At 28.9% G+C, this 13,183-nt stretch overlaps 1 protein-coding gene across 1 annotated transcript; it reads right to left on the reverse strand.

The window, feature by feature from the left end:
• Nucleotides 1–7,231: 7,231 nt before the first annotated feature.
• Nucleotides 7,232–11,282, reverse strand: LOC113560019 (piggyBac transposable element-derived protein 4-like). Its single transcript, XM_026965803.1, has 4 exons — nucleotides 11,057–11,282; nucleotides 9,922–10,807; nucleotides 8,222–8,297; nucleotides 7,232–7,276 (listed from the first exon to the last, which is right to left on the reverse strand). Exons 1-4 carry the CDS (start codon nucleotides 11,280–11,282, stop codon nucleotides 7,232–7,234), a joined length of 1,233 nt encoding a protein of 410 aa, XP_026821604.1.
• Nucleotides 11,283–13,183: the final 1,901 nt, after the last annotated feature.

Here is a 13,183-nt window from a genome sequence, read left to right on the forward strand (position 1 = left end):
AAGTTGATAAGAACGGCGGCGTGGTGATTGCACGACGACGACGACAGCCGATTGCAATTCAAATTGCAAATATGATAATACGACGGCGGCTGCGTCGGTAATCAAAATAACGATATCACAGTAGCTACGATGGTGAATATTATAATAATAATATGTATAGTTTGCAATCAATGCGTTGCGCTGGCACGTTAAATGTATATACCGGAACAATCGTATGATCAACTCCAACGACCAACTCGCATTTAAATAATATTTTTATAATATTTGCGTGTCCGGTGAGCAGGACCACTCGCACACGTGATATTCAACGGCTACCGACGCACCAGATGACGACCCGAAAAACAAGTCAATGAATCGGCGTAATCGGCGTCTACGACTCGGACGCGATACCCGACGGCAAATCAGACCGATGTAAATAAAAAGACAGTGTACTCAGGACACGACACACAATAGAGGACGTAACGTGGTCTTCAAAAATGGACGCTCACGCTCAAGCCGTTGCGTATCGACATCAACGTCGATTCGGAGCACGCAAAAGACTGATTGACCGGACAAGACAAAGGTCAAGCTGCCGTGTGCATCTGCCAGAAGGAAGGGGAAACCGAAAGTTCTAGATCAGCTTATCGCACGGATCTATTTGGGAAGTCCCGATTGCTGATAGAAGGCGGAAGTTTGAACAATAGTAGACACTGTATTTATATTAAATTCATTACAATTTTTGAGATGTGCCTTAAGATAATTATTTCCAGTAAGTGACAATTTATTTATACTAAAGTTTATAAAGCAAATTTTTGTTAAATTAAGTTCCAGGAGGTTATTATCAAACCATGTTTTGACGATACTTAATACACGAGTAGATTTATCACGAATATGATTTTTATTTGTGTCATCTATAATGATTGAAGCGTCATCAGCAAAACTGAAAATTGATCCGTTTCATTTAATACTCAATAAGTCATTAATATAAACAACAAAAAGGAGAGGGCCAATACAGTACCTTGTGGTATTCCATGATTTGAAATGTAATAATAAAAATAAAATAAAACAAAATAATTGCTTAAACTATCATTTACTCTAACTTGTTAAATACGATCTTCTAGAAAATTACATATAAGGTTATTTGCATTGCCTCTGATACCGTATTTTTCTAATTTGGCTAGCAATATTGAGTACCTAGTCAACAGAATCGAAAGCTTTTTTACTATTTATACTATTAAAATAACTAAAATTAGTCATGTCAAAACCACCCTTGTGCAGTTGTGAGCAAGTCTCGTTGATAGACTAACTAATTTATACCAACAAAAACTACTTTACTATTAGTTATTATGTATGTGAAGTTCCCCCACCCCCCACACCAATGTCATTAAGTCAATTACTACAAGAAAGTAGGTATCGGAAATATAATAAGAGTTTCCCTTGGACGATACAATATAGCATAATAAGTAACAACACATTACATTTTTACATTTTTACCACACTATTATGCGCACCCGGGTAGACCAGTAAGACAATTCACATAATCTCTATGATAGGTGTCACATTGCAGCGTTCTGTCGGGACTGATCGATTCCTGCCGCTGACCGACAGCAACATGTTGTAATTTTAATCGACGGGGTGTATAAACAAAAGACATTATAATACTGCACTTGAATGCTTAACACACTACCGTTTTGGCGATTGCGATTTGCGTTTTAATTGATTTGTTTTATTCATTTCAGTCGTATCGACGTATTTGTATAGTACATTGGTCATTTGCTTGGCACATTTGAAAAATGGACAAAAAAAAAAGTAAGTTGTCACTGATTGTTTATAAATTATATAAATTTAATAAACCTAGAAGTCAGAAAATAATAAAGGAATTATCATAAGGATTGACTTAAATGTAATAATCAGGGCTAATAACATCTAGCATTTGCATATTTTTTTATCGACCGATAGCCGATAATAGTTATAATTTCAGTCTTGTTGTTCTGTCGATGTTTTAATTTGCTATGAAAAATAGTACTTTTCAATCTACAACAAAATAGCTAAAAATGTATCAATATCTTTATAGAAAAAAAAAGAAAATAGATGGGCAAGTAGGTAGCCCTGAGGCTCTATTATCTGGTGCTGTAGATAATTATGTTTTTTAGATTCTGAACGGAGTGATGAATGTATTGATTTTACAATGATGTGTGGTTTTTTTTTTATTTCATTGTATTTTTTTTGTGTCTGAGGACAAAATTTGAAGCAATAATAGTGCTTCGATTTTCTCAAACAGTATCGTTTCTGAAGCAAAAGTGAATCTATTTGATACTTTGGCGGGTCAAAAGTTAAAAAATTTCAATATTTTTCAAATACGTCGGGAAAACCATAAAAAAGTGACGGAAAAACGGGATTTTTCACGCAAAACCAGTTTTCGACAAAATCGATTTTTTTATTTTGCTATAACTCAAAAACGAATTGATGTACATACTTGAAATATTTTTTTAATGTAAATATTATATATATTATTATATATGTATAATTATTAATATAAGAGAAACTTACTTACTAATAAACAAAATAAAATATCTTAGGCTGACATATCGTCTCCGTTCAGAATCGTTTTACATCGTATTCAATGGTTTATCGTTGAATTCAAATTTAACATATCCATAACAGTGACCTATTCTATGACCGAGGTACACACCACCCCCTACTGTACAACAGAGCGAGTTTCGCGGGTTTTTTTTTATTATACACACAATATTTTCTTAGGTTGGGAGAAAGGCCGCTGTAGATTCAGATGCCTTTTTCAATTTGTTGTCGAAGTATACAATTTTTAACGAAAAGGGAAAATTAATCAGCTCTACGTGTTCCATATAGCATACTATTTCTCAAGAACTTGAAGGAAAATTAAATCCTAAGAGTGTTTATATTAAAGTCCTTAAAGATAGTAATGAAGTTTTGTCAAAACTAAGAAAAAATAACGGTTTTAACGTAAAAGATGAAGAAAAAATAGTTTTACGGAATCAAACGGTTCTAATGACGAATTATCTTGGTCATCATATCGTGAACCAAGTAAGAAGATTTTTAAGCTTAGTATTCCATAGGATATGTATAGACAGTTTTATCCAAAAAAAGTAATTTGTCAAAGGAATAATAAAAAAAGAGTATACGACGTTCTAAAAAAAGGAACCTGGACAGATATCATAAATGATGAATTTATAAAAGTACATAAATTACCCTGTAATTTTATACACAAACGGGCTAAAGTGTACAACCCATACAATAGTGAAAATTTCCTTAAATTTGAAGCTAAGTGTGAAGATGGTGTTTGTGGTGCTAAAATAATTGGTTGGAGTGATCATAAGCCTTCAGAAGGAGAGCCACTCGAGTTACAAATTTCAACAGTTGACACTAGAAGTTTAAAACGTAAACATACAACCAAACGACCATTAAAAGGGAGAAAAACGGATTACAGTAGAATTTGAACTTTACAAAGATTTAGCTTGTAATTGGAGAAGAAATAATGTAAGTGATTTGAATATGGAAAAATTTCACCTCCCAATCTGTACCAATTAGAAACGTTGCGAAAGATTAAGCAAGAGGGTAAGGACAAGAGATTAGGTATAAATTATAACTGTCCAATACAGCCACTTATAGAATTCAAACACAATTCTAGCTATTCAGGGTCAATACATACAATTGGAATTGATCCATTTTATGTACACTATTGGACAAATCACCAGATCAGTATATATAAAGATATATGTAAAGGGTATTGTAAATTATCTGATTATCTGATGATCTAATGGATTTACGATAAAGCTTAAACCAACGTCGTTGGGTTTGTTATCGGCAAGTATATTTTTATATGAAGGTATAGTTAGTACTCCTTTTGATCATATATCTGTTACCCAAATGGTATCAGAAAAGCACGATACACTATCTATTTTTTAATGGATAGCTGTTTAGATGTCGTCTCCGACCTCCGAATGAAGTTGTTTGCGATTATTCACGAGCATTGCTAGCGGCAATATCCAGATCATTTTGTAATGTGGTAGGTATGAAGAATTACGTAAATCATGCATTTAGATTATTAATTGGAATTGAAAAAAAAGTCTCAGCCACTTATATTATATTGGATGTTACTCACATGGTAAAAATATTCTGCCGCATAAAGTGTTAGACCGGAGTGAAAAATAAATATTTAAAAGAATTTTATGTCCGAGGATTTCGACTTCTCGTGACTTCAGAAGACATTAAGACATTTGAGACCTATATTAGAAGCTGTTTTGACCGTAATTCTGAGTGAAACCGATGGGTGGTCGAACAACATTGAAACACCATCGGAAACAGCTAGATTGTATATATTAGAACTAATAAAAGGTGATCACGTTGATGAATTAGAGAACGAAAACAACTCTAGCCCCGAATTGCTATCAGATATTGATAATTACGTTGATAACGATTCCAACGAGGATTCACATATACAAATATTTTTAGAAAATATAAAGCAAAAAAGCATAAAGAACTCTTCAATAGTAGGCAACAGAATATCAGCATATTTTTTAAAAGATTTATTACCAGATACAATGCGGCTGTGCAAACATTTTCCCATGTGGACAAATGTTTAAGTAATTTGCTTCATTCTCCTTATCGTATGGCATCATCGACATCTGTTGAGAACGATTTCAAAGAGCTAAAAACTCAAATTTTAAAATTCAATGTTTGTCCTATGAGAGCTGATAAATTTATTCTAAAACATCTTACAAGTATCGACAGTAATGTGAAACTTTTTAAAAGTAAGGAGCTTAGATATGAGTCATCTCCTAAATCAAAATCACTTAACTTAGATTTCCAGTGCGATGAACTTTTTGGAAATGAAAATTTGTATTCAAATGATGACGAAAAATGTATAAATAACCATTTGAACTCCTCGATTGAATTTAATGATAAATTAATTCAAAATAATAAGACAGAACATGATGATGAAATGTCAAGTGATGTTTCTGGCACATCAATAAATGCATGTGAAAACTGGAAAAGAAAAGGTATTGTGAAAGAGTTATTTCCGAAAAATAATCGATTTTAAAGAAATCAGGGCATACAAAATACACGAGTCCAAAAAAAGATATTGAGCGCATTTTGTCAACCATGAAAACTCGTTCAACGTTAAACAGTCTGCTAATAAATGGAAACTTGGCTACACCAGTAATTGTATCAAAATAAAGATATTTGGTAAGAAAATACATGCCCGTTTGACGCTCATTCAGTTTTAGTTGCATCTGCTTATACAGATGTCATTGAGCTATCAAAATTTTGTTGATAAATCAAATAATTGTTTTCTGAATTTTTGTAAGACACTTGCTTTAAAAGCGACATCACGATCAATTTACAAACAACGAGTTATTGTGATAACAAAAATGTTTGATGTCGATTTTGGAGTAAGTGATGTATATCAATTAACGCAAGATGTGATGTGAATTATATAATTTCAAAATATATGATTGATGAACTTTCGGCACACGAAACAAAAGTATGGTCGAACTGTGCAATGAAAAAAAAAATTCAAAACGCAACAGTTATAATGAAAATTCTTAATGGGTTTAAAACTATATAGAAGAAGGATTAAACAACTATGTAAATTGTATCAACTCAGATTTCTCAGATTGCACTATGGGTGTTATGGAAACTTCAAGAGAATTAAACTCTCTCTTATTCATCGAAACGGATGCATATTCAGAGTTCACTTCGTATGCACTAAATGAATACCCGGAGGAACTGAATATCCATAAGAACAAGTAATCAAAACTAATGCATATAAGTAAATAACAATATTAATATAATACATTTAACATAGATAATATACAGTTTAAAAGTTTAATCTTTTTGTTATGATATAATATATTGTAATTTATTAATGTAAAATAAACTAAATTAAGAAAGCTCAACATTTGTTAACTTGTAAGACTTAAAAGGAAATAATATTTAGATACGTTTTGAAAATGTATTAATCGCTTTAATTGTATTACAAAAAATAATAAAACGTATTGTTATTAAACATAATATTATATTATTTTATAATCGAATTTGTTTTTATATTTAATTTATTTATATTTTATCTTTTAGATTTATTTTTGTCGGTGGCATTGGTTATAAAAACTGTCATTATATAGCCTATGTCAAAGGAGTATATGGATGAGAAACACATAATTACTTAGTGAGAAAAATTCATCAATCACCAAAATTCACCCACATGTATTGATGTACGTCAAGTTGTAATCTTACACAATTTAATCTTGTCAAAGTAATATAGTAGTATAAGTTATATACTATATTCCCTAACTTATTTTTTATTTTATTTATGAGAAAAAAATACAAAAGGTATGGTATTTTAAAATAAATTTTTTCATTTAATTTTGTGACTAGTGTTGTATTCCTTAAAATTCTATTTTAAAACTTTAATAAAGAAAATAATGATATTCAGTTAAAACATCAAGTTTGACGAATAAATTACGATTGCACATTTTGTATATTGGTGTATATTTATTAATAAATTTATAAAAATTAGGTACTAGAAATGCAAATACATTTTAGTGTTCAAGTTTTAAAAAATTGAATCATGTCGTTTTTGCAATAATCGATTCAAATTATGTACTAATGAATGGAGTCTTGAAATTTCAACACATATTTTGTAATTTTGTAATTTTTAGATAATTTATTTACCTTTTCAAACATAACTAATTTCAAAACTTATGAACATAATGTATTTTTATATATTTTAAATGTCTGTTGTCTGTTAAAAACAGTAGCCATACAGTAGACAGTATTCACTATTGGCAATATTGCCAATTTTAAACACATATATATTGAATATTAATATGTACTAAAAACTGAATTTTATGATTTTTCATATTTTTATTGAGGTATTCAGCATAAATGCCAAAATATCACACCAAGAGTTACTCAATATAGGATAATTACACTTTGCGAAAAAAATATTTCAAAAATTAGGTTTAAAATTAACTTGTTACTTGGAAAGTTGGTAAAAAAATAGGTTGTTAGTTTTTTCAAGTAGGTTGCTAAAAGTTGCTACAACGTTACTAAATATTGGTGAAGGTTAGAGGATAATACGACAAAGTTGGGGGGGGGGGGTGTGTGCCCCCAACAGAAAAATATTTTTCCCGAGAAAAGTATAAAGTTTCAAATTCGGAATACTAGCTTCCAATTAGTTTTAAATAAGTTCCAAAATATCGGTGGAGGTTTAAAGTCTAAATGGCAATGTAGGGGGGCTAACTTCATGCACGTCCTATAGACATGAAAAAAGAGTTGAACTCATTTGCAATACTAATATTTTCTGCTAAAATTTGATTTTGATGATTTAGGATTGTTGGTATATAGTTTGTTTTATTACATTTATTATCTAAGGTTTCATTTATAAATTCCCATATTTTTTTAGTATTACCTTTTGCATTAGAAATGTGTTTATAGTAATATGCGTCTTTTGCTATTTTTATGGTTACGTTTGGTAGATTCCTATATATTTTTTATATATCTTTTGTAATTTAATTTTAAATTGTTGATTTTTTTAATTTTGCATATAATCTATCTTGATGTCCCATACAATTAATAATGCCTAGTGTTATCCAGTGTTTTAAATGTTTTCTATTTTTTGGAATTTTTTTTATTTTAGCTTCTTGTGATTTATTTTTACTCTTTTCAATGATATTTGTGAATAAGCCAATAGCAAAATTTACATCAGTTGATTTTAAAACTTTTGTCCATTTTATGTTTTTTAAGATATTATTTAAATTATCTATATTAACAAATTTATAATTAATATTATCAGTAGTATTAACAACTGTTGTTATATCATTGTTTCGCGAGGTAGATAATATAGCAATAGTACTGTAATGATCCGTAATAGCACTTTGATATATGTATCCATAAATACTATTAAAAGGCAGTTTGTTTTTGATCAATACATGTGTTACTAATACCAAAGCTATTTTATACAGTATATATATATATATATATATATATTATATCGAAGACATAATCTTCGATCTTACTATTTAAATTTATGTCTCCACAGATTATATGTGATTGGAATTTAGAATAATTGTTAAAAATATCTTCTAGATTATAAATAAAATCAATTTTATTCAAACTGGATAGTCTATAAATGCATGTTAATTTAATTAATATATTATTATAGGAAATTAAAATAATCTAATGAGCTACAGCGATTTACCGTCCCAGTTATTACATCATTTACTATAATTGAGTCTTTAATGTAAACACTTAATCCATCAGATATATTTAATAAGCTATAGTGATTATAACAATTATAACCTTTTATATTGAAGTTACCAATGTTATCACCTAACCATGTCTCAGATAACATAATAATATCAAATTTAATATTAGCTGAACTTAAAACCACTAATAATTTGTTAAAATGTTTTCTGACACTTCTAATGTTCAGTGAAAAGACAGTAAGATCATTATTATGTGTATTAAAATTGTTACAGTCGTTATTAACAAAGTTTCATAATTAATATTTTTATCATTACATAAAAAATTTAGATCAAAGTTATTAAAGGGACTCATTATAACTATTTATATTTAAACATTAAATTACATTAATATATTTAATATAACAAAAAAAAATTAAATGAATAAATAAGCAACTTAAAACAAAACAAAATAAAAATATTGTATTATTCCCGAAGTGCATTAATTTTTTTGTTTGTATTAAAATTTTGAAGAATTGTGCAGTTTGTATTTTAACAACTGGTTTCCCTTTTTGTTTTTTTGTGTAGACATCAGCAGAATTTGACCAGACAAATTTGTAACGATATGTTTTTGAAATTTCTTTTGCCAACCAGAATAATGTTTTGTTTTCCTTAGTAAATTGATTGTTGATAAATATTTTAACATCAGGAAAGTAACTATGTAAATTATTTGCAGTTATCGGATTTTTATTCTTTTACATTAATTTTATTGATTTAATAATACAGTCTTTTAAGGTTGTGCAATTGAATTTAGCTATATTGTTAGAAACGTACAACATAGCAAATTTGCATATAGCAGAATCCATTTTATATTATTAGTTTAATATTAGAATACATTTACCTATTATCAAACTTAATATGTATAAATATTATCCAGGGAATCTCATAATAAGCTTTTATTGATACATTAATTTTAAATTAAGTTATAACCTTGTAACCTTTTAAAACTATAATAACAGTAAAGTATTAGTGAAAAGAAAATTATATATATGTAAATATTTGGTTACATAATCAAATTACCTGTTAACCGACTCCTATTAAAATATTGAAGGAATTGGAAAAATTTTAAACTTTCATATTGTTCGACATCGTTAACTGATTTAACTCTAAAATATAGGTATTTATAATTTTAGAAATTAGTTTGAATCATAAATAAATATAATTAACAAAAACACAATTATTATTTAATACATTCACTGCGTCAAATAATTAGTTGCTACACGTTCGATGCGTCACAAAATATACCAATGTTTCGCTAGGAGCGTGCCACCAATTTGGATATTTTAATTAGTGTCGGATATCGCCGACAAGCGCATTTGGTGATGTAATTTTTCATAAATATTTTTGGGGTAGGGCATAATTTTTATTTTCAATGGGTTATTACTTATTCAGGGGTGGTGCCTTGGGGGTAATAGGGTCCGTATCCCCCCACACCATCTTATAAGTTAGATTTTTAAAAATTGTATGTTGTTAAAAAAATATTATACATAAACATATTACAACTATTGACTATTATTGAAAACTATGACATCCCCCCCCAAATCAAGTCTCTGGAACCACCCCTCTACATGTTAGCAATTAGCAGCAAAAACAACATTTATAACTTTCAATGTAATTATTGTATTTTCCTTTAAATAAAATATTTAGTTTTTTATACCATCTCATAGTTTTATGTTCACATGAGTAATATGATAACATTTGATCTGAATGATCTATGCCCCCCATAGGCTTGTTGTATTGAAGTATAGCTTTTGGTTTTGTAATTTGGTTTCCCTTTTTATTAATTTCTTCCACCAAAGTTCCGTCATATTCTGTTGATATTACAAGTACGTCTCTTCTGTCTCTCCACTTCATTATACAAGTACCTTCTTGAGTAAACCTTTGAATCATTTCTCCTTTGTTTAATTTTTTTTTAATTACTTCTTGAGGATTATTCTTCCTATTTGCACGCAACGTACCAGTACAATATTTATTATTGTTTAAAAGATATTGAGCTAGCTCCACACTATTATAATAGTTATCCATATATATGCTATGACCAACTCCTAATTTGCCTTCTAATAATTTTTTCACAACATTAGTTACATGGCCTTTACCACCAACTTTAGTATCATTTGAACCAGAATAAATTATACATTTTAAAACAAATCCCAATGAGTCTGTCAAAACATACATTTTAATTCCATATTTATGTCTTTTTCCGTGAATAAATTGACGAAAAACCAAACGGCCTCTCCACAAGACCATAGACTCGTCTATAGCAAGAATTCTTGTTGGATATTGAATTCGATCGATATTTTCATGAAATATATCTAGAAGAGGGTTAATTTTATACAAACGATTCCGAGGTTGGGGCTCATAATTTTGTGCTGGATTTTTCGCAAAATGTAAACAACGTAAAATTAACATCCATCTATCTCTACTCATACGAAAGTTAAAACATGGCAGGTCAAAAAGATATCCCTTCTTCCAATAATCTTGTAGTATATTCGTACGAATAGTTCCCATATGATAAAGAAGACCCAAAAATACTTTAAATTCAGCTACAGTTAAGATTTTCCATTTGGTAATTATAGATTTATCAGTTATATTTTCACTTAAAAATATTTCTTCAGCATAATAATTAGTTTGTTCTACTATAAAAGTAAAAAGGGTTTCGTTCGCGCATAATTTAAAAAAATCATATGGTTTGTTACCTGCAGGTGAAACGATATGACCTGTTGTACCAGTAAAAGGTATTGGTTGTGCCATGTACTTATCTTCATGCTAGATATCAAATCCATTTTGTATACTTTGAGTTTGTTGAACAACAACATTTGGTTCTACCGGTTCTGGGTTTTCTTCCTCATCGTCACTACTGTCACCATATCCTCCATTACCTCCACTCCAACTACTTCCACTGTCAGCATCTCCATCGGAAAACCAGTTCATAATATGGTTTAAATCGTCTGAAGTCAACATTCCTTCCCTGCTTGTTGTTTTCCGTAATCTTTTGGACGGAACCGCTGGATCATCCATTTTATTATCGAAAATTTAATAAATAATTGTATAATAGACGGAAGACACACGCACGACTGATAGTGCGAACAGAAATAAATAAACTGAATAAGAAATCATAGTATTATAAATAATTATATCGATGTACAATAATAGATTGTACATAATATATCGATAATAACAATAATCAAATACGCGTAATGTTCGACCTAAAATAAAATCAACAAAATAAGTTATTTATAAACCGATTGCACTGAAATAACAAACATTTTCTGTGCAGTGGCGTGTGTAAAAATAAAAACATTACTATAGTGCGTCACTATTTTATAGCACATGTAATTCAACAGACCTGATGTCGGCTATAGCCGACAAACGCAGAGAATGTGTTAATTAGTATTTTTATTCTGATTTAACTTTTATGTGTTCATGTTAAAAATCTTACCTAATTCCTGGATTTATCGCCATAAACAATGGGAAGAATGGAACCAGCAACCTACAATTCTGGTGCCTGTAAATTCTAACCTGATGGTATTGATGGATACACGTTCAAAGTCCATCATAAATGTGCTCGGTTACCAAGTGGGTTATATTGTTTTGATATACATAAATAGAGCTCTGTATGCCTGTTCGGTCTTTCTGGACATTAAATCATAAACCAATAGAGATTCATAAACAAATATAAAATAAATAAGTTTTGAAATTATTAAGCAATTAATATAATTTCAATGTTGCTTAACCTTTTAAATAATAATGAAAGCAAAGAGTTATGTTGTCTGAACATTTCAAGCAAATATTTCTTTGTAAATAAATAAATAAATACTAAATTATATAAAACAAAAGATTTAAGATATTATGTCTTAATGGGTTAGTTAACCATTAGTTTGTTGAAGTTTAATTTTTTCCCAATATAACCACTTAATGACCATATTACAACAACAGCAAATGGTTCATTCATTCATTCATTTATTACCTAGATATTTAATTATAAATTCATATGCTTGTAATTTTACTTTTGAAGTTATACAAATTACCCATAAAATACCCCAGACAAATGACAGCTTTCATTAAAAAATAAATTTTAATTAAAATCCTTTGATATATAGTAATTTCTTGTACCTAAAAAATAAGTAAAATTTTTTACATTTTAAATTGATAATTAAATGAAAATAATTTATGAATATTGTGTTTATGTTGTAAAAATATAAGTAAAATATCATACCAACCTTAATTCGTTTTAGTAAAGGTAATAATTCATCATTTGATGAAGTATTCTCAATTGGGTGTTTTTTTATACAAATCAGTTAAATCATAACAAAATAATAAAAGTTAATATAGATTTAGTAATTTTGTTGAAATATTTTTATTTTCCAGTTCATTATGGGTTTTTCAAATCTTGGCATTATGTCCGTTTATTACTTATCATTAAGTGAAATATGCAATACGATGAATGAAAATTACACTGCAGTATGTGTTAGAACAGTTACCACCAAAAATATGTTTAGATGTCTTATGGCAGGTTATAAATGGTTTATACTTACAATTTTATTTATCAAAAATAAAAATGTCAATTTTTGTTGTATACATAGGTCTCGGGTGCCAGTGAGAATTACCACAATTATAATGATAGAAATCAAGTTGATGCAGGATCTGAAATAGCTCAACTTGGTTTATATGATATTTTCAATAAAACCAATGAGAAAATTGAAGAATTTGGGATAACTTAACAAGTATATTTAATAATTTTTTGTTTAAAGTACTTAATTATAGTAGTTCCGCATTATCTTTAACACACAATACATTTAGGTTAGTATGATACCTCATATTATAAGGTAATAAAACAATGGTACAAATTATATTAACTTAAAAAAGATAACAATAACAATAAACTCACTATAATGATACTGTACTAACGAAATGCAGAT

This window comes from Rhopalosiphum maidis, chromosome 3, assembly GCF_003676215.2.
Source record: "Rhopalosiphum maidis isolate BTI-1 chromosome 3, ASM367621v3, whole genome shotgun sequence".
Taxonomy (NCBI): domain Eukaryota; kingdom Metazoa; phylum Arthropoda; class Insecta; order Hemiptera; family Aphididae; genus Rhopalosiphum; species Rhopalosiphum maidis.